Source organism: Astyanax mexicanus, chromosome 7, assembly GCF_023375975.1.
Source record: "Astyanax mexicanus isolate ESR-SI-001 chromosome 7, AstMex3_surface, whole genome shotgun sequence".
Taxonomy (NCBI): Eukaryota; Metazoa; Chordata; class Actinopteri; order Characiformes; family Acestrorhamphidae; genus Astyanax; species Astyanax mexicanus.
In genome coordinates, this window is record NC_064414.1 from 7,461,213 (window position 1) to 7,488,703 (window position 27,491).

Sequence of the window (27,491 nt, forward strand, 5' to 3'; positions counted from 1 at the left end):
TGATGCTGCAGCTCTGTGGAGGTGGTCTGTGGATTATCCTTGACTGTTCTCACCATTCTTCTTCTCTGCCTTTCTGATGTTTTTCTTGGCCTGCCACTTCTGGGCTTAACAAGAACTGTCCCTGTGGTCTTCCATTTTCTTACTATGTTCCTCACAGTGGAAACTGACAGGTTCAATCTCTGAGACAACTTTTTGTATTCTTCCCCTGAACAACTATGTTGAACAATCTTTGTTTTTAGATCATTTGAGAGTTGTTTTGATGAGCCCATGATGCCACTCTTCAGAGGAGATTCAAATAGGAGAACAACTTGCAATTGGCCACCTTAAATACCTTTTCTCCTGATTGGATACACCTGGCTATGAAGTTCAAAGCTCAATGAGGTTACCAAACCAATTCTGTGCTTCAGTAAGTCAGTAAAAAGTAGTTAGGAGTATTCAAATCAATAAAATGATAAGGGTGCCCATACTTTTGCACCGGTCAAATTTTGGTTTAATGCATATTGCACATTTTCTGTTAGTACAATAAACCTCATTTCAATCCTGAAATATTACTGTGTCCATCAGTTATTAGATATAACAAACTGAAATGGCTGTTGCAAACACCCAAATATTAAAAAATAAAAATGATTAAGATTAATAGGGGTGCCCAAACTTTTTCATATGACTTTATATTCAGGATTAAAGTAAAATAAATGATACTGGACAGATATAATCTGTCTATAAAAGTAGATATATAATGGGAAATAAAAATGGCTAACAATTCACTGATCCTAATTTGCATATTCAACACTGACCAGCACCGCACTGCAGGGTCAACATTTTAAAGGCATTATCTGGGTGATGAGCTGTTCTCAGCACAGCACTAACCCTGACATGTATGACACACACCTGTCTTGCATTCAGGTCCAGTCCAGCCCTCCAAGCACTGCTGGTTGCCGAGGTGGTCGCACTCGTAGTGTCCGAAGTAGTCGTCCCGTGGGCGGCATTTCTTGTTGCACTTGTTGCCGTAGTAATGCCGCTCGCAGCGAATGCGTACGCTGTACTGGAAGCTGGCTGTTGAGCCGGTGTGCTGGATCACCTGCCACTCATCTCCGGGGTTCATCTCCCCACGATACACATCCCTCTCGATCAGCAGATCATTCTCTGTAGAAACACACAAACGCAAAATATTAATCACAGAAATATATAACATTCAGCATTCAACGTTTAATAAAAACTCTACAGACATACTGCTGTAGATTCTACAAGTCAGTGTTCTACACACCACAGCAACCACCTGGAAAAGCCCAGGAACTGCCTAGCAGCCACTGAACAACTGCCTGAAATACCATGGCAATCACACAATCTAGAACCCACCCATCTAGCCACCACAGCAAAAACCTGGGCTACCACAGAAATAACTTTGCATCCACTTAGTAACACCATAGCAACGCCGTGGACTATGACAGAAACTGTCTAGCATCCACTTAACAACACCAGAGCAACCACCTGGGCTACCACAGAAATAATTGTGCATCCACTTAAAAACACCATAGCAACCACCTAAACTACGACAGAAACCATCTAGTGTCCACTTAGTAACAATATGGCAACCACCTGGGCTTCCACAGAAATATTTGTGCATCCACTTAGTAACACCATAGCAACCCCATGAACTACGACAGAAACCATCTAGCATCCACTTAACAACACCATAGCATCCACCTGGGCTACCACAGAAATAATTGTGCATCCACTTAGTAACACCAGAGCAACCACCTGAACTACAACAGAAACCGTCTGGCATCCACTTAACAACACCATAGCAACCACCTGGGCTACCACATAAATTATTGTGCATCCACTTAGTAACACCAGAGCAACCACCTGGACTACGACAGAAACCATCTAGTGTCCACTTAGTAACAATATGGCAACCACCTGGGCTACCACAGAAATAAGTGTGCATCCACTTAACAACACCAGAGCAACCACATGGGCTACCACAGAAACCGTCTAGCATCCACTTAACAACACCAGAGCAACCACCTGGGCTACCACAGAAAGAATTGTACTAGTAACACCAAAGCAACCACCTGAACTATGACAGAAACCATCTAACATCCACTTAACAACACCAGAGCAACCACCTGGGCTACCACACAAATAATTGTGCATCCACTTAGTAACACCATAGCAACCACCTAGACAATGACAGAAACCATTTAGTGTCCACTTAGTAACAATATAGCCACCACCTAGGCTACCACAGAAATAATTGTGCATCCACTTAGTAACACCATAGCAACCACCTGAACTATGACAGAAACCATCTAGCGTCCACTTAGTAACAATATAGCCACCACCTGGGCTACCACAGAAATAATCATGCATCCACTTAGTAACACCATAGCATCCACCTAAACTATGACTGAAACCATCTAGCATCCACTTAACAACACCATAGCAACCACCTGGGACACCACATCAACCAACTAGCAATGCATTATTAAATAAAAATTATATAAAATGTGAAATTCTACCGTCACTAAGTCAAAAATTATTCTTTAAATAACTTTAAGATGGTTTGAGGGACCTTTAAGTAAACATTAAGGTGTATTTTTTGGAACTTATTGTTTAATTATTTGACATAGTATAATATAATTCAATACAAATACAATTCTACATATTCCTTTTTCCAGTATTTTGCATAATTCACTTCAATTCTACAGCAGTATAAAATTAGAGTGGTTTGTGGAACCTTTAAGAAAGTTTAAGGTGCTTTAAAGAACCTTCAAGGAAGATTAAGGTGAAGAAATTGCTCAACAGTCTTAATTGAAAAAACCCTAAAACTTCCTTAATAATAGCTTTATATCTCCAGTGTAAACACATACGACTCCAAATAATTAAATGTACTACAGGTCTATCACATCTATCACATGTGACTGCGGGTCGCTGTAAACACGTGCATGTTTATGATATTCAGATCTGTCTAATAGTGCACAGTGACCTGTGTGTATCCCCGTGAGAGGGGGCTGCTCTGTTTGTGAGGTGGTTATTAAAGCCCCTCCCGATCACTTGTTGTGAATATTTGTATGGTTGGACGCCGGCCAGCTCTACACCCATCCACAACAACAGAGCCTTCGAGGAAATGCTTCCATCGTTCCTAAGTGTTTATAGCTTCCCTTAGAGAGCGCTGAGGGCGACTGGAGGTCAAACCAGCGCCGAGACCTCAGACTGAGAAACAGCAGAGAATAGAAATGTAACAGAACACAAATGTAACTCTCTCTCTCAGTCTCTCTTTGACTCACTCACTCTGTCTCTACCTCTCTCTTAGTCCTTCTCTCTACCTTTATTTCTATCCCTTTCTACCCGTATCTGTAACTTCTTACTCACTTTGACTCTCACTCTACCCCTCTTTCTCTCTCTCTCTCTCTCTCTCTCTCTCTCTCTCGCTATCTTTCTTTCTACCTCTCTCTCTCTCTCTCTCTCTCTCACTCATTCTGTCTCTCTTTCTACCTCTCTCTCTGTCTCTTTCGTTCTTTTTCTCAGTCTTTCTCTCTCAGTCTCTCTCACTCTTTTTTCAGTCTTTCTCTCTCAGTCTCTCTCGCTCTTATTTTCAGTCTCTATCTGAGTCTCTCTCAGTCACTCAAGGTCTCTCTCTCTCAGTCTCTCTGTCTCGCTCAGTCTCTCTCGCTCTTTTTCTTACTCTCTCTTTCAGTCTCTTGTTCTTTTTCTCAGTCTCTCTCACTCTTTTTTCAGTCTCTATATCAGGCTCTCTAGGTCTCTCTCTCAGTCTCTCTTTCAGTCTCTCTTACTCTTTTTTTACTCTCTCGTTCTTTTTCTCAGTCTCTCTCAGTCTCTCTCGCTCTTTTTTCAGTCTCTCTCTCAGTCTCTCTCTCTGTCTCAATTCAATGTGGCTTTATTAGCTTGACTGATGATTATTATAATAATTACTTTACTTAACTATAATAATTATAATTATATAACAATAAGAATCACTTTTTGTGGGGTGGGGGTCCCCAAAATTGTAGGGGGTCTTATTTTAAGGTGTGTTACCCACTGTCTCTCATTTTTTACATATTTCTCTCTCTCTCTCTCTCTCTCTCTCTCTCTCTCTCTCTCTTACATACTCATTTTGATTCTCTGTCTCTCTCTAACTTACTCTGACTCCCCCTTTGTCTCTCAGTCTCTCTCTCTCTCTCTCTCTCAGGAAGTAAAGTCTCAGACAGTTTTGGAGCCAGAGAGGAAATAATAGGGGGAACTGAAGAGGAAGGGCGACTGAAGAAAGCTCACTCTCTCGCTTGTCCACTCTCGCTCTCTATCACTCTTTCCCACTTATATTCTTTTAGTCTCTAACTCACTCCATCACCCTAACCATACAAGTCATTACCTTTCCGTTCTTCAGAAACCCTGTTTATAGAGTCAGATATAGAACACAGCAGAAAAAGTAAGGAAATGTCTGTTCATTTCTCTTTTAAATGGAGCCAATTTCCTAAGGAACATGTATTTGTGGGAGGGGCTGCAGAGCTGATTTTGTGCTGAGGTTGCACCCATGAAGAAATTGCCAGATCTTCTGTGCCATTGCCAAACCACTTATTCTGTCATCATCTCATTTGGTGTTTTACTTTGATCTTCTTGGAATGTTGTCTTTTTGAGAAGCTCACTTCACAACCTGTCCCTGATATCTTCTGTCATACAGAACTTAGCCTTCAGTTTGGAGATACTGTATAAATAATAATAAAACTTGATTTTGCAGAACACCAGCTTTATGTTGCTCTATCACACGGCTCTATCAGATTAATCAAACGTAGCATGATGCTTACTGGTTTGACCAATCAGGTTTCAGAAGCTCAAAACAAGAGTACATAGCAATATCAAAATAATTAGCATTTTTCAGCAGCATTTAACTAGCTTATTCTCATAAATTCAGAAGGTAGATTACTTTTATCAAATTGACATATGAAGTGAATATAGATTTCCTCCACATCCCACAGCTACATCTGAGCCACACAGCAGCCACCCGGAAAACCACAGCAACCGCCTACCAGCCTTTTAACTGCTTAAAATATCACAGCAATCACACAGTGTAGTCACAATCTAGCACCAAGCATCCACCAGCATGTAGCACCTAGCATCTATTTAGCAACACCATAGCAACCATTAGGGCTGCCACAGAAATAATCTAGCATCCAGTTAGCAACACCACAGCAACCACCAGGGCTACCACAGAAACCATCTAGCAACACCATAGCAACCACCTGAGCTACCACAGAAACCATCTAGCGTCTACTTAACAATACTACAGCAACTTTATTTTAGATTTAATGATCCATTGTTAAAAGAACAAAACTGCAATTAATAGTGATTATTCACAGCTAATAAGATTATAAATTTTTTACCAATCAACAGTCCTTTATATTTTATTTGTATGCACAGACAATATTTTTATGCCTCCAGGCAGATGCTGCAGGTCACAGTTATTACCACACACACAAAAAAATAGCAAATACAGTGCCCTCCATAATTATTGGCACCCCTGGTTAAGATGTGTTCTTTAGCTTCTCATGAATTGAGTTTTGTTCAAAATAATATAGGACCACGATGGAAAAAAAGAGTAAAATACAACCTTTAACTCAAGTGAATTTATTCAGTAGGAAAAAAATCCCACATTAAGAAATAATTATTTAACATCAAATCATGTGTGCCACAATTATTAGCACCCCTGATGTTAATACTTTGTACAACCCCCTTTTGCCAAACAAAACAGCACCTAATCTTCTCCTGTAATGTTTCACAAGATGGGAGAATACAGAAAGAGGGATCTTTGACCATTCCTCTTTGCACATTCTCTCTAAATCATCCAACGACCTGGGTCCTCTCCTCTGCACTCTCCTCTTCAGCTCACCCCACAGGTTTTCAATGGGGTTGAGGTCTGGGGACTGAGATGGCCATGGGAGGAGCTTGATTCTGTGTGCGGTGAACCATTTCTGTGTAGATTTGGCCACATGTTTAGGGTCATTATCTTGCTGAAAGACCCAGTGACGACCCATCTTCAGCTTTCGGGCAGAAGCCACCAGATTTTGTTTTAAAATGGCCTGGTATTTTAGAGCATTCATGATGCCATGCACCCTAACAAGGTTCCCAGGGCCTTTAGAAGAGAAACAGGCCCACAGCATCACTGATCCCCCGCCGTATTTCACAGTGGGCATGAGGTGCTTTTCTGCATACTCAGCTCTTGTGTTACGCCAGACCCAGTTAGAGCATTTGTTGCCAAAAAGCTCTATCTTTGTTTCATCTGACCAAAGCACACGGTCCCAGTTGAAGTCATAGTACCGCTTAGCAAACTCCAAACGTTTGCGTTTATGATTGTGAGTGAGAAATGGTTTCTTCCGTGCATGCCTCCCAAACAGCTTGTTGGCATGTAGATAGCGCCTGATGGTTGTTTTGGAGACTTTGTGACCCCAAGAAGCTACCATTTGTTGCAATTCTGTAACAGTGAGCTTTGGAGAACTTTTTATTTCTCTTATCATCCTCCTCACTGTGCGTGGTGGCAAAATAAACTTGCGTCCTTGTCCAGGCTTGTTTACCACTGTTCCAGTTGTTTTAAACTTCTTAATAATTCCTCTGACAGTAGATATGGACAGGTGTAGGCGAGTAGCGATTTTCTTGTAGCCATTGTCTGACTTGTGAAGGTCAACACACATCTGCCTCACTTGAATGGTATGTTCCTTTGTCTTTCCCATGTTGAAGATAAATGGCCTCTGTGTCACGTCATATTTATACCCCAGGGAAACAGGAAGTTGTGAATTACTAATTAAATGTTCCTACATACTCTGATCAACTTCGTAAACTACTGTAGAAGTGACAGAAATACTTTTATTAAATTTATTTCCTAAGAATTGTTAGGGGTGCCAATAATTGTGGAACAGGTGATTTTATGAAGAATAATTATTTCTTAGTCAGGGATTTTATTTCCCCCTTAACATTTACTTGAGTTAAAGGTTGGACTTTACTTTTTTCCCATCGTGGTCCTATATTATTTTGAACAAAACTCAATTTATGAGAAGCTAAAGAACACATCTTAACCAGGGGTGCCAATAATTATGGAGGGCACTGTATAATTTGATTCGATTAGTAAGGTAAAGTAATAAAGTATTCATCAATTGTAGCTCTATTCTATCCTCCTCTTACACACTTTTTTCTCGTGCAGATTCACACTCTCTCTCTCTCTCTCTCTCACTCCTCACCAGCCGGGAGGACACTGTGACCCTATTAAAATCCACAGTCACGTTCAGGTTCAACCTGTTGTGAAGCTCCGAGTGGTTTATTTAACCTACCCAAAGCTTAAATAACACAGTAAGGTCAATACGACCCATATTTCTGTACACAACGCATTATTAACTTTATTAACATTTATACAACAGTTAGTTTCGACCTCACAATCTGATTGGTTGAGAAGTGTTCTAGCCGTGCTGATATATGTGATAACATCACGGCCTTCTCACACTAAACTTGTATCACTCCGCCGACGCATTGCAGAGTAACGGCGTATACACACAGGACACCCGCAGCAGCGTTAGCTTAGCACAGGCTAGCGCTCAACTGCAGCATGCTCACCCGCAGCTCTGGCTCGTCTTTGTGGAAAAATGGGAAAGAAAATCGCTCGGTTACTGCCGTCTGACAGCCAGAACGCTAACCAGCCAGGCTAGGCTAAGCTACGCTAAGCAAATGCTGAGCTAAAGCAAGCTACGCTAAACTAACCACATTCCAGCCGGCTAGCTAAAACCAACACCACCCAGCAAAACAAGCAGAAATGCTCAAAAAATGCGCAGCTTTCACCTGAAGATGACTCCACAAAGCAGGAGAGGAGAGTTTCTGCATTATTTCACGCTCCTAACGTTACCATCTTCACTTATTCCCAATTTTGATTTCAAGCTAACTTTTCTACTTTAGGCTGCAATTCTCAAGATATCGACTCTGTTCCAACGTTAAAATGTGCGGCCTTATCGGGAATGGTGGGCTTGTATACAGCTTTCCGATCGGACTTATGTTTTTGGTAAAAAAATCGTATGGTTTCCGTACAATTGTCGTACTAATTGGCCCCATAGTAATGAGTGGAAGGAATGGGGCCCATCGAAGGATGGCTGATAGATCTCCAGGACTGTGAGTGTATGGAGCAGCTGTAGGATAAAACAGCATTAGCTTAAAAGTTTGGACACCCCAGATATCCAGTACTGTGTGTGTATATGGAGCTACTGGTCAAAAGTTTGAGTACCCCGGCCAGCACTGCCATCACACTCGCAGTTTCTGCAGGAACTGCAATCTAGTTCAGCTATTAATTCACCTACTAAATTCTATTTAATACCAGCCATTAATTCTAAAGTATCTACTACTACAAAAATACGGTATGAGAGTGAAGAACTGTAAAGTGGGCTCATATCCAGACCCATGCGGAGTGAAATCTAGTCCACCCCCCCCCCAGTTAATGGGCCCTTATTTGCATTAGCAATGTGACCATTCTTGCTCAAAGTTGTTCCTTAAAAGGAAGATTCCACCCACTCTATTAAATCTGCCAAAACAGCTGAACCTCTTAAAAAGTGCAGGGGAACGAGCTCTGATACCCTTCTGAAGGGGCGAGGGCTGTTTGACCGTAAGCCAAGGTGCTCTAAAAATCCCCCCCCTCCAGATTTGCTCCCTGAATACTCCATCAGGCCCCACACCGCCTCAGCCTCTTCCATACATGGACATGGGATTCGAGAAATAGAACAAAATGCTTTGACATACTGTCCTAATTTCCGCCTTAAAAAAGAAGTCAACGCTGTGTTTCACATCAAAATGTGTCATCCCCGTTTTTCCTCCCTCTCTCTCCCTCTCCCTCATCTTCCACTCCAAAAAGGAGGAGAAGTAGCACTCGTCGCCTAATTCACTTCCAGCAATTAGTTATAAAAATACAGACCAATCATTCTCCCTCTCTACACTGAAGGAGACAATTACAGACTGTTACTGGGGAGAGTGGCCGGGTGGGGTGCGCACTTACACTTACACACACGAGTGTATTTTTGAAAGTGTAGAAAGAGAGAGAGAGAGAGAGAGTGTGTGTGTGTGTGGGGGGGGGGGGGCGTTTCATCTTGGGGTGTATAAAATATACATAAAAATATAGAATAAAACCGAGTATGGACACATACAGATACAGATTTTTTATATTTCCTTGTTTCCCCTCCTTTCCTCCTTTATTCCACTGTTTTCCTTTGGCCTCCTTTAGGCCCTGTCTTAAAGGAGAACTCTGGTGTAAAATTGGACTTTTGTTGAGGTGTGGAGCTACTTTGAGCTGGATAACGGTGGAAAAAGTGATTTATCGGGGCAAATTATGCCCCGTGTCACCCAGTCTGAAGGGTGTTTGGACAAACTGTTAAAATTTCTGGATCTGGGAACGCTGTGGGAGAACAGCGGTGTGCTATTCATCAATGGTAAGTGTTTTTTATCATGTTTTACTACAACAAAAGTCCATTTTACACAGGAGTTGTCCTTTAAATGTTTTTTTTTGTTACCTTGAACTTCTATGTCCTTTATAGCTAAATGTACATAATTATTGTAAGTCGCTTTGGACAAAAGCATCTGCCAAATGTAATGTAATGTAATGTAATGTAATGGGCATTGTAATCTAATACAAAAGTAATCTAATACTAAAACTATGAAGAAAAAAATGGAACAATGGAATTATTTAGTAAACAAAAACAAGTTAAACGAAGCAGAATATGCTTTGTCCATCTTGGAAAATCTTGGATTTTCTCAGTCAGCTTTATGAGATACAGTCACCTGGAATGATCCACGTGGTTGGGCACATGCTTGTAAACGTTAGCACATGTGGAAAGCTGTGTTCCGCAGTCCTGCACAATTCTGCAGCGCAGATATTTCCAGTTACAGCTGAATTAACACTTTCAATCCCAGAAAAACAAACGCTCTTATTTACCTTTAAAAAAGCTGTTCAAATGCCTGATTAAAGGGTTGATTACTATTGTTTTACTGTTTTCCTCGGGTTTTGAGAGCTCAGCGCTCAATGGGACAGGAGGCGAGGCAGCACGTGAGTGGAGGGGGCGGGGCTGGTGACGTCATGGGCCCAACATTGTTTAATACTGCGATATATTTCATCGAAAAAAATCTAATCTAATATTGTGCAACCCTTGTTCTAATTTATATTATAGCCTCGATTATATTATACCTACTCTACTAAGTAAATCCAAAAAAATCTATGAACTCTAAAGGAATCCTCAAGTGCAATGGTAAGGTCCATCAAAAATGTAATGATGAAACTGGCTCTCATCAGGACCGCCACAGGAAAGAAAGACTAAGAGTATTCTCTGTTGCAAAGGATAAGTTTATCAGAGTTGGTGGGGTGCTGATAATCTCCAACACCTGGCCTCACTCATGTTCAAAACTCTAGTAAAAAGCCGACTCTGGACGTCTCTATTTTTTTTTTTTTTATAAAAGCCGTTTAATAGGAAAAATAAACAGGTATCCAGATATTTTTGTTCTACGCTGGGTCTAATCTAACACACACACACACACACACACACACACACAGGAGTCATCATAATCAGGCAGGTACGCAGGTCAAGAGCTGGTTAATAGTTTGAAATGTAATTAACACTCCACCTGCCCAGAGAGATGGAGGCTTCACAAGAGGATTCAATCGACAGGATCTGCTTCATCAGCTGTTCTGACTACAGTCTGCTGTCATTCTGCTGTGAATTAGATTTAAACAATATTATTTTTTAATTCAATTTACCCAAAAGTCTAGTATTTTGCCCCATGAGTTTTTTTTATGTATTATATGTTTAGCTACTTCGCTGCTCTTAAATGAAACCAGTTGACCGAAAGCATTAGAAAAGCACCAACACCAACACCAAAACATGTTTAAATCCAAACTAAAAACCTACATGTTTGATCAGGCCTTGAGCTCAGCTTAAAACACTGCAGCTCCGCCCACTTTTATTCTTTAACGGCACTTTTCTATCATGTTTTATTCATGCTTTATTTTTATTTTATTTTTATTTTGAATTCCTTGTTGTTCTTTTAAATGTTTTTAATTTTACTTCTCTTTGTTTTAATCATGATTCTTATTTTAGTTTTTATTTCCATTTTTATTGTTATTCTTTTACATGTTTTTTAATTTGACTCCTCTGTGTATTTTCTAATTTGTAAAGCACTTTAAATGACCGTTGTGTATGAAAGGTGCTATATAAGTAAACTTGCCTTGCCTATGTCCCATGGATGCAAAAAGTACGCCACACTGACAGCAGTGCTGATGAGAGCCAGTTTCATCAAAATGTTTTTGATGGTCTTTGCGACTGAACTTGAGGATAGTTTTCAAAGGTTTTGAAATTTTAAACATTGGCTGACCAATTGGCTTCATTTTTTTAAAGTATTTTTGTATTTACTTTTAAATTGAGTATTTCTTCTCATAATATGGATTAAAACAATCCTTAAATAGAGCTGTTCACTGTATACCTGTAACTCTACCTCTTCACAACTTTACAACTGATGCTCTCAAACACTTTATTAAGAGACAAGAAATTCAAGTAAATAAAGGAAAGCCTGAATTCCAGGTGAATCAGAAAATCCAGCCGACTGAATAAATCCAGACAAGTGCTGCTTTGATGAATGTAAAATATAAAATATATCCTTTTTTTTGTTTACTAAATAAGTCCATATGTTTTTTTCTTCATAGTTTGGATGTGAGGATAGTTAGTATTAACCCTTGTGTGGTGTTCGGGTCTGTGGGACCCGTTTTCATTTTTCATCAAATGATACTAAACAAATATTTTTTCTAACTCAAACTCATTGGCATTGGCTCATTTTGTGTGAAAAACATATATCAAAACACATTTTCGATAAACACACCCTGTACCACCACCCCCTATAACCATTTATATTACATACAGTATGTTTGGCCGGGGTTAATAAACATTGCTTCATTTGAAAATTTGAAACTAAACAAATTTTCTACTCATATCTTGAGTTTAATTCATTTTCTTTTACATTTTATTAAAAAACTAATAAAAAAAGAGTAGCACTTTTTGAAAGAAATGTAACATAAGAAAGGTAAAGGGCAAATATTAACCATGTAAGCTGTTTATAGTGCTTGCAATTTAGGTGAAGCAAGCGTGTGTAAAGCATTTTAATGTAGAATTGCTTAATTTTGCTGAATTAAATACAAGTAACAAAGTAAACGAGTAACAAAAATATGAACACCACACAAGGGTGAAGCTACAATGCAGTACATTTTACATTACAATAATAAAAACACACACTGAATTTAAGGTGTATTCAAACTTTTGACTGCTACTGTAACTACTCGTGGTGTGGCTAAGGCAGCGCAGAGTAAAAAAAAGACTTTCCTCCAAGGATTTATTTTTATTAGAACTTTAATTAGAAGCTTTTTTGGTCCTTGTTCTGCATGTTTCCATGCTTTTACACAGTTTCAAAATTACGATTTCTTCATAACGTCTCTCTGTCTGCTCGCTCCAGCCTTTAAAATAAATATTAAAACCTCTTAAAGTGCTCTTGCGCAATGTTTCCTTTACACACACTAATAAAAGGTTACATTGGGCTTGAGATACACAGTTCCGACAGCTACAGTCCACTCCACATTAACCGCCGCAGACAGCAGAACACGCTCGCTTCTGCATTTAACAAGCTAACCAGCTCATGTCAGAGCCTCATTGGCTGATAATGAAATAGACGATGTGTGGACGGACACACACTGGGCTGTGGGCGAGAATATTAGTGTGTGTGTGTGTGTGTGTGGCGTGCAGTAGCATTGCAGCTGTCTGTGGAGTAATGAGTATACACACATCAGTGGAAAATAACGAGAAGCCGACAGTAATTAATGGCTTAACAAGGCGATGCTCTCATGGCTTTTTTGCTTTATATAGACAGACAGACAGACACACAGAAACACACACAAAATCTCTCCAACAAGTTTAACATTGTCCCACAAAAAAAAAAAAAAAAAAAAAAACCCTCTTCTGGCTGGATCTCCTCGCTGCCTGTTAAGGGCACTAATTTAGAGTTCTGAGAGAAACCCAATCCTCAACCAAGAATACCCTTACTGTAATCTGCATTATACAGCTGAAAGTAATAAAGATACTTATAACAGATGCTTTCCCTTCATTAACCCTTTCAGATCCGTGTAAAATCTGGGGTGGATCCGACTGACTGTTTTGTTCTGGCCATCATTAAAGAAGCAGTTACGGCTGCTGAGCGAAGCAACTGTCTACGTTTTAGAGTTGCACGATATTGGGAGAAAAAAAAGACGTTGCAATATTTTGTGGTTCTGAGATAAACATCCTGTTAATAGTTTTAGAACACTCCCATGAGAAATGCTCATGAAAAAAAAAATAGAGCAAAAAATAAATTGGAGTGTTGTGTTTATATATTTTTTTCAGTGTAAATACGCAAATACTAAAATATTTAAAAATAGGAATGAATAGATACATGTACATACAATACAAGTATTGTATATTCTTGTAACCACCGGTACAGATACCTACTTAGAATGAAGCAATCAGGAGCATTATGTAATAGTGTAGTTTTTAGTGTAAACTAGTGCATTGCAACAGATATTTTGTCAATTTAGAAATTTTAATTTTTTTATTTTTTTAAACAAATATATTTTTTAAATGATAAAAATTTAAACAAAATTTTGATTATTTATACAATAGAGATTTGTTTTTCTCAATAAAACTGTTTTATTGTCAGAATAGCAAAATTATTGCTTTCAATACAATACTCACCTAAATATCGCAATACCGATACTGAAACGATACAACATCAAAAACCTAAAACATCAGAAATAAAAAGAAAATCGAACATGGAACTAACAATTTGTTATTGTTGTTTTTTTATCAATAGGTTAAAAAAAAGAAAAGATCAACGATGTGATGTTTATTCATTTAAAGTAAGAAATCCACAAACATTCAGTTTATGAAATTTCTTTGATAGTTAACTTTAAATTTGGAACCAGATCTCACTGACTAATTTATTTAATAACAATGCAATCAACTGCTGAAAGAAACGGGGAAAACAAAAAATATAGAATTTAAAGGTTTTCTCCCCAATTTACAAGGCCAATTACCCAACCCACTCATTAGGACCCCCCCTATCACTAGTGATGCCCAAACACACCAGGAGGGTGAAGACTAGCACATGCCTTCCCCGATAAATGTGAAGTCAGACTCCGCCTCTTTTCGAACTGCTGCTGATATTGCATTGCTGAGTTGCATCACAGCGAGCTCAGAGGAAAGCACTGCGACTCGGTTCTGATACAGTTGTGGTCAAAAGTTTACATACACTTGTAAAAAAACATAATGTTATGGCTGTCTTGAGTTTTCAATAAGTTCTACAACTCTTATTTTTCTGTGATAGAGTGATCGGAACACATACATGTTTGTCACAAAAAACAGTCATAAAATTTGGTTCTTTCATAAATTTATTATGGGTCTGCTGAAAATGTCACCAAATCTGCTGGGTCAAAAATATACATACAGCAACAAAATTTGTCAATTTTGGTGATGTAGCGAGTTGTGTCAATCAAATTAGCTTCATGTCATGGCCTCTTCACTTCTTGTAAGTGATTCTGATTGACTACAGCTGTTGACTTCTCATGAGCCCATTTAAATAGGGCTCATTTGACCCAGTGATTAGACTCAGCTACAAAAGCTACAATGGGAAAGTCAAAGGAACTCAGTGTGGATCTGAAAAAGCGAATTATTGACTTGAACAAGTCAGGGAAGTCACTTGGAGCCATTTCAAAGCAGCTACAGGTCCCAAGAGCAACTGTGCAGACAATTATACGCAAGTATAAAGTGCATGGAACAGTTGTGTCACTGCCACGATCAGGAAGAAAACGCAAGCTATCACATGCTGCCGAGAGGAGATTGGTCAGGATGGTCAAGAGTCAACCAAGAATCACCAAGAAGCAGGTCTGCAAGGATTTGGAAGCTGATGGAACACAGGTGTCAGTCTCCACAGTCAAGCGTGTTTTACATCGCCATGGACTGAGAGGCTGCCGTGCAAGAAAGAAGCCCTTGCTCCAGAAAAGGCACCTTAAGACTCGGCTGAAGTTTGCTGCTGATCACATGGACAAAGATAAAACCTTCTGGAGGAAAGTTCTCTGGTCAGACGAAACAAAAATTGAGCTGTTTGGCCACAACACCCAGCAATATGTTTGGAGGAGAAAAGGTGAGGCCTTTAATCCCAGGAACACCATGCCTACTGTCAAGCATGGTGGTGGTAGTATTATGCTCTGGGGATGTTTTGCTGCCAGTGGAACTGGTTCTTTGCAGAAAGTAAATGGGATAATGAAGAAGGAGGATTACCTCCAAATTCTGCAGGAAAACTTAAAACCATCAGCCCGAAGGTTGGGTCTTGGGCGCAGTTGGGTGTTCCAACAAGACAATGACCCAAAACACACATCAAAAGTGGTAAAGGAATGGCTAAACCAGGCTAGAATTAAGGTTTTAGAATGGCCTTCCCAAAGTCCTGACTTAAACCCCATTGAGAACATGTGGACAGTGCTAAAGAAACGGGTTCATGCAAGAAAACCATCACATTTAGCTGAAGTGCACCAATTCTGTCAAGAAGAGTGGTCAAACATTCGACCTGAAGCTTGCCAGGAGCTTGTGGATGGCTACCAAAAGCGCCTAGTTGCCGTGAAAATGGCCAAGGGACATGTAACCAAATATTAATGTTGCTGTATGTATATTTTTGACCCAGCAGATTTGGTGACATTTTCAGCAGACCCATAATAAATTTATGAAAGAACCAAATTTTATGACTGTTTTTTGTGACAAACATGTATGTGTTCCGATCACTCTATCACAGAAAAATAAGAGTTGTAGAACTTATTGAAAACTCAAGACAGCCATAACATTATGTTTTTTTACAAGTGTATGTAAACTTTTGACCACAACTGTACATCAGCTCATAGATGCAGCCTTGTGCTGATCAACATCACCCTTTGAAGTGATGAGGGAAGAGAGAGGGCAAGACCAATTGTGCTCTCTCTGGACTCTGGCAGCGGATGGCAAGCTGCATGAACGGGATTTGAACCGACAATCTCCTGGTCATAGTGGCAGAGCCTTAGTCCTCCGGACCACTCGGAGCCCCGTTACCATGTGCTATGTGTGAAGTAAAAAACTAAGAAATAAAGCAGTAAATGAGTCACAGAAAGTGTACTCCACAATGCATTTATCACAGATCCACCTGAGGACTGAGGTGTGGTCCATTTTCAGCCGAGCATAAAGGTACAAAAAACACCCAACAAACACACCACAAGTTTAGAGCCAACCGACATCATTCACTGAATTCCTCAATTAACCTCATTTCCTGCTGGAGTAGAACACGTAACCCAGCAAAGGCACCGCAGGATTTGAGGAAAACAGGATACAGCTGGCTTGACCTCGACCGAGAAAACACACAAACACCGAGCTACCTGTGATCACAACAACAATCCACAAAACCCACACTCTCCAACAACATGCCCACACCAAGCCTTCACAACACAGAGGGTTATTGTACCTGCAGCAGGAGGAAATTCACACTACTTAACCTGTTAATGAAGCTTAATGTGGGAACAAATTCTGCAAATACATCTTACATCATGCTCATGCTGATGTGCCAAAAGTCATTTAAACAGCATTATGTACAGCTCTGTAAAAAGACCACTTAAAAATAATGGGTTTCTTTGATTTTACCTAATTAAAAACCTCTGGAATATAATCAAGAGGAAGATGGATGATCACAAGCCATCAAACCAAACTGAACTGCTTGAATTTTTGCACCAGGAGTGGCATAAAGTTATCCAAAAGCAGTGTGTAAGACTGGTGGAGGAGTACATGCCAAGATGCATGAAAACTGTGATAAAAAACATGGTTATTCCACCAAATATTGATTTCTTAACTTGATTTAAAACTTTATGAATATGAACTTGTTTTCTGTGCATTATTTGAGGTCTGAACGCTCTGCATCTTTTTTTTGTTATTTCAGCCATTTCTCATTTTTTTGCAAATAAATGCTCTAATGCCACTATTTTTATTTGGAATTTGGGAGAAATGCTGTCTGTATTTTATAGGATAAAACAACAATGTTGATTTTACTCAAACATAAACCTATAAATAACAAAATCAGAGAAACTGATTCAGAAACTGAAGTGGTCTCTTATTTTTGTATATAGGTTAAATATATTTCATTTGTAACACTAGCCTTCTATCTATCTTATGCATTTTATGAACTGTGTTACTTACTGTCGTCACTGATTGTGCTGTTGTCCCAGTGCCACGCCTCCACAATCAGAGTGAATGCCCTCTAGAAAGAGATAAAAAAATGGTCAGAACACACACACACAGAATATACACACAACCTCAGTCTTCATCTATTCACATTATACCACACTTTTTTTATCCTGGCATAGTTTTAATAACTAACAAAGCTACAAACTGCTATAATATGTATTATTAACATAATATGATTTCTGTAAACCCTTCCAATCATGGGTGCAGTTAGCCTTTTTTAATAGGATGCTCATGCAAACCAACAAGTGAGAGTAAAAACGTTTTATTATTATTTTTATTTTTTTATAGAAACTTGAAGTAAACACGAGGTAACTGCATGGTCTCCATCCACATGGTTGGGCACATGCTTGTTGTAAACGCACGTGTCGAAAGCTGTGCACCTCAGTCCAGCAAAGTTTTCAGCACAGATATTTCCAGTTACAGCTGAATTCACGCTTTTAATCGCAGAAAAACAAACGCTCTTATTTACCTTTTAAAAAAACATTTAGGTAACACTTTATAATAACTTTCATTAATATATTTTTAACTAATGATCAGTAGACGTGAACAAAGCAGTAGTTCATCAGAATTTGAATATTCAAAAATGCTCACACATGACACTTATTTATCAGCATGACAGACAGACAGACAGACAGACAGATAGATAGATAGATAGATAGATAGATAGATAGATAGATAGATAGATAGATAGATAGATAAATAGATAAATAGATACTTTATTTATCCAGAAGGAAATTTAGAAAATTATTGGCTCATCAGAATTTGAACATTAATAAATCACTAGTAAATACAAATTTTAAACCGGGCAAATGTTTATCAATTGAAAGTTCACGTTGCCAATGGGTTCATTATTTTTTACAAATGTGATAGCAACTTTTAAGTTTCTTAAAATGTGAAAAATAACAGTTATTAATTATTCATTAATGGTATATTAATGAAAGTTATTATAAAGTGTTTCCACCATTTTAATGCTTGATTAAAGGGCCGAATACTGTTGTTTTGCTGTTTTCCTTCAGGTTTTGAGTTAAGCTCGCCGCTGACACAGCTCTTGATTGGTCCAGACACGAGACAGCATGTGGGTGGGGGCGGGGCTGGTGACGTCATGAGCCCTGCATTGTTTAATATTGCGATATATATCGTTGAAAAAAAAAATTGCAATGTAATTTTTTTCCAATATCGTGCAGCCCTAATTGAAATTGAATTTTTTAAGTGAGCTGTGGGTTTCCTTGACCCACAAACATGCTGTTTATATAAGTGGATCAGTGAGGGGATCAGGAGTGTTTGGCTGTAAATGCTTTAGGTTCACGAGTTTGGTGTGGAGTAATGCCGTCAGCTGGTGAATGAGTGTATCTGTGCGTGACAGTGACTGTGAGAGTGAGATTGGCTGTGTGAGTGTGTGCATGGGCCAGAAGGTGTGTGTACAAACTTGTGTGTGTGTGTGTGTGCGCGAGTGTATGCGTGCCATAACAGTGTGAATATGGGAATAACCTTGTTCCCACGCTGTGGTGACTTATTAGCTCATAATAAATCAGATGAACAGTGGTAAAAGACAAGGGTGTGTGTGTGTGTGTGTGCGTTTGTGTGTATGTGTGTGTGTGTGTGCGTGTATGAGTGGGCTCCAGAGAAAACTGAGGTCAAGATCATAATTAGAATCTTCATCTTCTGTCCTGCTAAACAGAAAGAGCACAGAAAGGTCACTCACATGACCTTACGGGAACCTTTAGTCAACATAGTTTCAGTGTCATTATCATATCTTTAAATTAGATGAAATGTAAAAGCATTTCTTTCTTTTTTCTAGAGGGGAATTTTGATTATCGATTCCCACCGGTTGTCTAAATCATATGCCATGAGCCACTGTTAGAGACACATGATTTCCCACCATTCATCCTGACAATAGAATCTCTCTACAATGTTTATTACTCACTTTATTACTGATTCAGAGTTACGCTGGCTGTGTATATTGCTATTGTATCTTACATTATGTTTCATTAACCCTTTCATGAATAAGCTCTGGTTATCAGCAACAGTCCACTCCTTTATCACAATATTGGTTTAATTTTAATTTCATTAATTTTTTTTAGGCATGTACCGATGTGGGAATTCTGGCTGGATGAAAATATCTAATATTTCTGTTGTCGAAGTACACATTTATAACTGATAACTGGGCTCTATTGTAGTAATCTTGATTATGATGAGTCAGTGTGTCTTTGGTATCGTAATGACAGGAAAAGTACACCTTGCACGACTTAATTTAATTCTCTTAATGAATCATGGATGTGTTTTAAGCGTAAGGTGCAATAAACCAATCAGCGTGTTACTTGCCCAATATAGCACAGGAAACTACCATGCTCTTTTATGCTGTAAAGGTGAGCAAGGAAGTATTTTACGGGAACAGAAATGTTATTTTATTTTGTCTGTTTACTGCTGATGTAAAAGTTGGGATTGTGCACTGCTGTGTGTTCATGTGTCTGAGCAACAAGTGAAGGCATTCACGTGTTGAGCCCATGGAGTATCAGAGTAGCCAACATAGAAATAGACAGAACGTCTGACTTTTCAAATCAGTCAGTGGCACACCTGTGTTTTTCATTGCCAAGCTAGCAATACAGCAGAAATTTACCTCACCTCAATTTACACACCTCACTTCCAGACCACCACGCCCACCAGCGTTTGTATATATTCATTCACACAGTTTTCATTTTAATGGCACAGCCGGAAGCCGGAAACTTTAAAGCTATAAAAATATCTTAAAATTAAATAAGAAAATGTAAAGCAGCACAGCCAGAGTTGGCCAACTCTTTTAGTAGTATTTGTTATATATATATATATATATATATATATATATATATATATATATATATATATATATATATATATCAAATTACTGACCAGTATTCTTATGAATTGATAAACAAAAATTGCACAATGATATCGGCAAATATGATATCGGCTAATATCTCAATGATATCGGCAGATAATTCCTTTTTTTTTTTTAATCAGTAGCAATTTTGTGTTTTAGGAAAGCAAAAAGAGGTAGGAAAAAGTAAAGACAGTAAGGGTCGGAGCCTGGTAGGATCCAGAGACAAAATTGGAATAAAACTGAAGTGAATTGAAAGATTTATATGTACCCATGCTGCACCTTGTTTACAGGTAAACTAAACTAAAATAGAGCCTCCAGCGGAGGAAGACGGTCAGAGTGAAATGCTGAGCGCTCTGGCTGGCTGGCTGGCTAGTTGGCTGGTTGGTTGGCTGGCTGGTTTGTTGGCTGGTTGGCTGGCTGGTTTGTTGGCTGGCTGGCTGGCTGGTTGGCTGGCTGGTTTGTTGGCTGGCTGGCTGGTTTGTTGGCTGGTTGGCTGGCTGGCAGGCTGGCTGGCGTGTGGTCAGGAGCTACACTGAAGCTACGCTCATTGAATCAGCACTTCACTGAAGCAGCGCCTAACCTTTACTGAGATACCAGACACCAGCAATGTGTCGACTGAAGGGGGGTTAGTTTTCATTAGTGAGAGAGAAATGAGACACCCTACACATACAGACACACCAACGTATGCTCGCAAATACAAGCACATGTGTACATGCACAAACACACACACACGCAAAGCTGCGCTATTCAATGAATAAATTAGCCTCTAGCTCGGTCGTTTTACACAGGGAACAAACTGTCCAATTTCTGCATCCTGACAACATTAAACATGCAAAAACTCGGGGGAAGTTCCAGAGAAAAGCCAGACCAGACATGCTAAACATGCTCATATACACAGCGTGGTGTAGAGCTGCACAATATATCGTTTGTGCATCATCATCACAATGTGCACATATGCAATAGTTAAATCCTGGGATATGGAATGTAGAGCACTATCACAGAAAGAGTCATATAAAGAAATACTAAATCTGGATATTTGCAATAAAGAAATCCTAAAAAAGATTTGAGATTTTTTTTCAGGGGTTCTAGAGTGCTTCAACACACAAAAACACATTTTTAACACATTTTCTCCCCAAATTAGCTGAGCCAATTACCCCAACCACTCAATATGACTTCCCTTCCACATGCAGAGCAAGGACAATTGTGCTCACTCAGGCTCCAGCTACTGATGGCGAAGCAGGATTTGAACTAAGGCCATATTGTCAGCGTCTTATAGTCTACTGAGCCTAACATATATAAAAACTTCCCACTTCCAACTGTGAAGCATGGTGGGGTGAGCATCTGAGTTTTAGGATCTGGACATCTAGAATTAATTTAAAGTTAAATCAAAGCTTTTTACTTCTAAGGCAACAGTCCATGAACAAACTGAAAAGACGTTGGGTGGTGCAACAGGAAAATGACCCAAAGAACACAAAAAACATCTGAAAAAAGTCTGAAAAAGAAGAATGTTTGTGCGGAATGACCTAAAGTGGGCTATGGAGGAAAGTATGGCTCAAAAATCTTATTTGCTGCTAGGGTTACAATGGTATGAGATGTTCACGGTATAATAACCATCCCAGAAAATAACACAATACTGTGGTTATCATCATGAAACAGGCCTTTAGTACTGTAGTTGTGAGTGGTGGTGAAGCCAAACTATACTGTTTATTAATTAAGCTGGTCAGAGTTGATGCACAGATGGATGCAGCTTAATAGAGGGTAATCCTGTAAGAAACCCAATTGGAGGCTGAAAAGAGATTTACCTTCCAGCAAGACAATGACCCTAAACATACAGCCAGAGCTACAGTGGAATGATTTAAATCATAGAATATTCATTTGTTAGAATGGCCCACAGTCAATGTCCTGGCCTAAATTCAATTAAGCGTATGTGATAAAATGTTATCCATCCAACCTGACAGAGCTTGAGCTATTTTGCAAAGAAGAATGGGGCAAAAATCTCAGTTTCTAGATGCGCAAAGCTGGTAGAGACAAACTCAAAGGACTGGCAGCTGTAATTTTAGTGAAAGGTGACTGTACTAAGTAAGGGGGGGCCATATCGTATCGTACGCGATAATATCGCCAACATTTTGCAATATCGTGAACAATATTTTACCCTGAAATATCGTGCCATATCACTCACCCCTAATTAACACATTAGAGTACTACTTTTTTACTGTTTTTATCAAAAGAAAAATTCTGACTCATCTCATTTATCATTATATATCTACTAGACACAGATTAGAGACAAATTATATCTGTCCAGTATGATTTATTTGACTTTAATCCTGGTCATATGGAGACATTTGGAGTGCAAATCTTGGAGTTACAAATCTGATACATTTTTTGTATTTTTAATATCTCAGTTAGTGGTGTGCCATATCATATTGTATACAATAATAAAATAAAATTTTCATTTTGTTCCAGTGTATTCTTGATTTTTTTTTTTTTTTTGTAATTCAGTGTTTTGTTATATCGTCAAGAATATCGTTATCGCGAAAATACCATGAAATATTGTGATATTATTTTAGGGCCATATCGCCCACCCCTACTACTAAATATTGATAAAGAGGGGCTGGATACTTTTGCACATCACAGTTTTCAGATTTTTATTTGATTAAACTTTTGAAAACCATGTATCATTTTCATAGCACTTCATGTGCTACTTTATGTTGGTCTACCAAGTTTGTGGTTGTAAGGTGACAAAAGGTGACTATATATATATATATATATATATATATATATATATATATTAGTTTCAGTGTTTAGGGAATGGATGTAAAATCATTGTAATGCCAGTAATACAATGGTATTAGCTCTGCCTGCGATCTGCAGCCTCCGGACTACAATACCCAGAATGCACCACACATCGACATTATACCCAATCCCGATCACATGGCACAGTTTCTTAGAATGTAGATCACCTGAGTTCTAGCCACATGGTTTAGCCCTATAAAAGGGGCTCATTTGCTCTCATTATTAACGGTTTATACATGCACAGCGCAATGTTTTTCCATTACCTGTGTTACTCTCTTGTTTTGACCTTGCTTTTGTATTTGCCGACCTTGATTTTTGCCTGCCCTTTGATATTACCTTTGACCTGCTCAATTATGACATATACTGACATTGTTTTAAATGAAAGTCTATTTTCTGTGAATTACGCATGCATTAGTTTGCTGTAAAAAATATGAGTTTGAATGTTTTTCGTTGACCACCGTTGATGCCTTAATAGAAAATTAAATGTATCATTTTTTGGCAAATAATAAATCTGTCACCAATGTATTGAGTGCAAAATTTGAACACATATATCTTCAAACATTCAAACAAAGGATTTATTGCATCTATCTTTTACTCTGTGGGCTACTGCAACCACCCCGTGTTATCCAATGACATTAGCTGAAAGTTACTGTTACGTCACTCTTTTCCCTGCCCTACCCTGCTGTGAACTAGCCCACTCTTCAGACGGCATTTCAACTGCGCCCCAGACAGTGGACGCAATTAGTGGCCTACTGCACTGATGCAACATTGAATCATGAGTCTAGTGCAAGTAAAGACTGAGATTTCACACAGATCTGCTCGTATTAAACGGTCACACAAACCCACACAACAAGCATGCATGTACATGTTAAAAATGCACACCTCTGCCTTTAGCAGAAATCTCTTATCCACATTCACTTTCACAGAAACTCAAAACAACCTCCAAAGAAAAAAATATGTGACGTAAGTCATGCTTATTTCTCATAAAACAAGAGAGAAAGAGAGAGTTTAAGCTCTATGATGTGAGTAAACAGATCAAACATACAGTAACAGACAGTAACAAAGTTCGGACGCAGTTTAAACATATCCTGTGCAACAGAGGTAACTCTTGCTCTTCTTTTTGCTGAGGCCAAGATGTGCAAAGCTGTCTAATCTAAGCAAGAGGTGCTACTTAGAAGAATCTAAAATATAAAACATATTCTGGTTTTGTTTAAGAACTAAACAATTCTGCACTGTAAGACCTGATAAGTTATATTTACTTTAAAAATTTGAGGAAAACAGTTGCCATAAAAAAAGTAAAGTAATGGGTAAAGAAAACCTAAGAACATCAAGTTATTACAACTAAAGAGGAAGTTGATTTAACTTTTTTATTTTTGTAATACTGTAAGACCGGAGTTGAGTTTACTTAACTTTTTAAGGCAGCAGGTTTGCTCAATTTTTTTTAAGTAATGGGGAATAAAAACTTGAGTTAGCATAAATTAAAACAAGTTATTAAAGGGGAACTTGATTTATTTCTAAGGTAGCCCAGGGGGAATCCCTACACACTGATGGTAAGTGTCTGTCAGAAACTGTTGGACACGCCCAGTATGCAAATAGATTGTGACAGAAGCCAATGGAAAAGAAGCTGCCAATGGCAACAGACTAAACTCAAAGACCTCAGTTTCAATGTATCTGTGCCCACAAATGTTTAACTAACTCAAAAAAGCTGAGTATTGTTTAGAAATATCCAATTTTATGTAAAACAGACTAAAATCATTTGAGTTCAAACAACATATGGGTTTACAGTGTGGTTTGTTTAGTAAATAATTCCATATGCTTTTCTTCATTTTGGTAAAAGAAAAGAAAAGAAAAAAAAATGATCAGGGGTGCCCAAACTTTTTCATACCACTGTACTCGTCATGCTACGACCAGAACAATGCCTAGACGTCCATGATTTCTACAGTCACTGGTGTAAAATATGTTTAGGGTATTTAGTTTATGGTACAATAATTAGGATTTTTAAAACACAGTACACATTCTTCACAGGGGTCCCAAATTCATTATCAGGCTTTAGTTAGAGTTATAGACCAAATATGCTTCCACAAACCAAACACTGGACACAAACAGAGCACAAGAATGTGCTTGCTTAACGTTTACTTTTATTAAACATTTAAAGAGGTTTATTTGGTCACACAGAGTACTGAGCTCATCTTCTGAGGTCACAGACAAAAACAGAGGAGCCGAATCTCATCTACGATTCAAACCGAGAGAGGCGAGAGGGGTAAAGGCAGACAGGAAAAGGTTGAAAATAACCTCAGGAATGACTGGAAGTCATTAGGAAGTGGCTGTTTTTATCTTTGTAGGGTGTTTTGAGTGTTTGTCTAATTCATGTTTATATGCCCGAGGGCAGTGGAATCTACAGGTATATTTATTCCAGATTTATTCATGCTTCTGTATTGACTGAGAACTCATTAGTGAGCACTGTAAAGCTGTTGCTGGAATAAAAAACTCCAGATAATGCATATCGAACCCATAACCATGCCAACAAAGGTGTCAAAAGTATTCACATTCACATTACTCAGGTTGAAGTATTAATAGTCCAAAATTCTCACCTCTGAACAGCGAAAGAGCTAGCACTGCAGTTAGCGGCAAATGCTAATGCTGCTGCACCTAGCCTTAGTGCTGGAGAAACTTCACTGAAAACATCCTTATAACTCTGTACTTCAGCAGAGTGGCTTTACCGCTCCTTAATACCTGACTGGTAAAATTCATACATAAGGCGCACTAACAATTTGTGGAAAACTTAGAGGATTCTAAGCGTGCCTTATAGTCCAAAAAATACAGTATTTCTGTAGTGTCATGCATGATACTGACATTGTAGTTCCTGACTTTGCCTTTACCCTTCCCGCCAATATGGATAAGCTCTTTACATTTTATTTTACACAATTATTTGAACTTTCTACTCCTCACATTTCAAAAATAGACTCTTTATTTCTGTTTAATTTCTGCTTGTTTTCATTCCAGCTTTTTATCGTTCAATAAAACCCCTATCCAGATAAATCTCTCCATCCAGATTGAGTGAATCTGATTGTGATTGGATGTAGAGAAGTATAAACATATACCATTCCGACTCCCTATTGGTTTATAGTGTGATCCATCACACCTGCACATCACATTATGCCCACACACCAGTATGAAGAAGAAGTATGAACATAGCAGACGTATGTAGCCTAGTATGAAGAGGATCCTGCAGAGACTCAAGAGAACTCCAGACAAACTCCAGTCCAACTAAGCTTCTTTAATATATTTACATTCTACTAAAATACATTAGTTTTCAATGGGCATATAGGCAGCTGAAACACTAGGGAGCCTAGTGCATCCCAAATTTATCAACAGTAACATTTTAATAATATAACATAATAGTCATTATAGTTTTTAGAAAAGCTTTTAAACTTTTACTTGAGTAAAAACTTGAGTTGATCCTTCAACTTGTACAGAAGTATTTTAAACCCTAGTATCTATACTTCTACCTACAGAGTAATGAATCTGGATACTTTTGATAGTTTTGGCATTTTGAAATACAGGTACTACTTTAAAATAAGACTACCTTTATGAAGGGCTTATAAATGGTTTACAATTAGTTTTTTTATGGTTACTAATTAGGTTGTAAATGCCTTAAAATAATTAATAATCAGTTATAACACATACGTAGAAAGGGCAACAATATAGACTGCTGTGGGTTCACTGTTTGGCAAACAACAGGTCATTGTTGACCTTTCTACGTATGTGTTATAACTGATTATTAATGATTTTTAAGGCATTTACAACCTAATTAGTAACATGAATAAGCTAATTGTAAACCATTTATAAACCCTTTATAAAGGTAGTCTTATTTTAAAGTGGTACCGAAATACATAATCTATAAATGCTGCATAAAACTTTGTCCGAACTCAATCTTATGTTAGCTCTGCCTCTTCTGCCCTCGTCTTGTCAGTCATTCTAGTTCTAGTAAACTTTCCTGTAATTACCAGTGAACACACTGTACACACACCTGCACTAAAGAAGTGCTCGATTTGAGTTACAGGGCATCTCATTGTCTGAGATCACTTTTCTTCTCAACAATGGCTTCAGTATCAACAGGTATTCCAAACATGCATCCATTTAAAATTCATAAGCCACAGAGGACGACTCGTCTGTCCAGAGAGATATTTAAGAAGCGTATTAAACAGGCTGTTAAGTGGCACAGCTGGTTAAGACGGTATGTTCTGTCTCAGAGATCCCAGTATGAATCTCAGCGATGCTGCGTCCTTCCACGACCCAGAGTCCAAGAGACCACAACTGTGATTACTGTGATGTACCATGGATTTAAATAGTCCACCAAACCATCTCAACCATCTTTTTAAAAAGGCAACATAGCCAACATGTTTAAGCCTGAAATTATATTTAAATCATCAATTTATGGTAATCGATTAGGGCTGCAACTAATGATAATTTTGGTAGTCAACTAATCTGATGATATTTTTTTT

At 38.5% G+C, this 27,491-nt stretch overlaps 1 protein-coding gene across 2 annotated transcripts in view; it reads right to left on the bottom strand.

The window, feature by feature from the left end:
• jag2a (jagged canonical Notch ligand 2a) overlaps window positions 1-27,491 on the bottom strand; it is a 77,443-nt gene that overhangs the window by 34,751 nt on the left and 15,201 nt on the right. For both annotated transcript variants that reach the window (XM_049481049.1, XM_049481048.1), the window contains exons 3-4: window positions 17,289-17,349; window positions 889-1,143 (exon numbers count right to left, since the gene is read on the bottom strand). In XM_049481049.1, coding sequence (XP_049337006.1) covers window positions 889-1,143; window positions 17,289-17,349 — 316 coding nt within the window. The remainder of the gene's footprint in view (window positions 1-888; window positions 1,144-17,288; window positions 17,350-27,491) is intronic.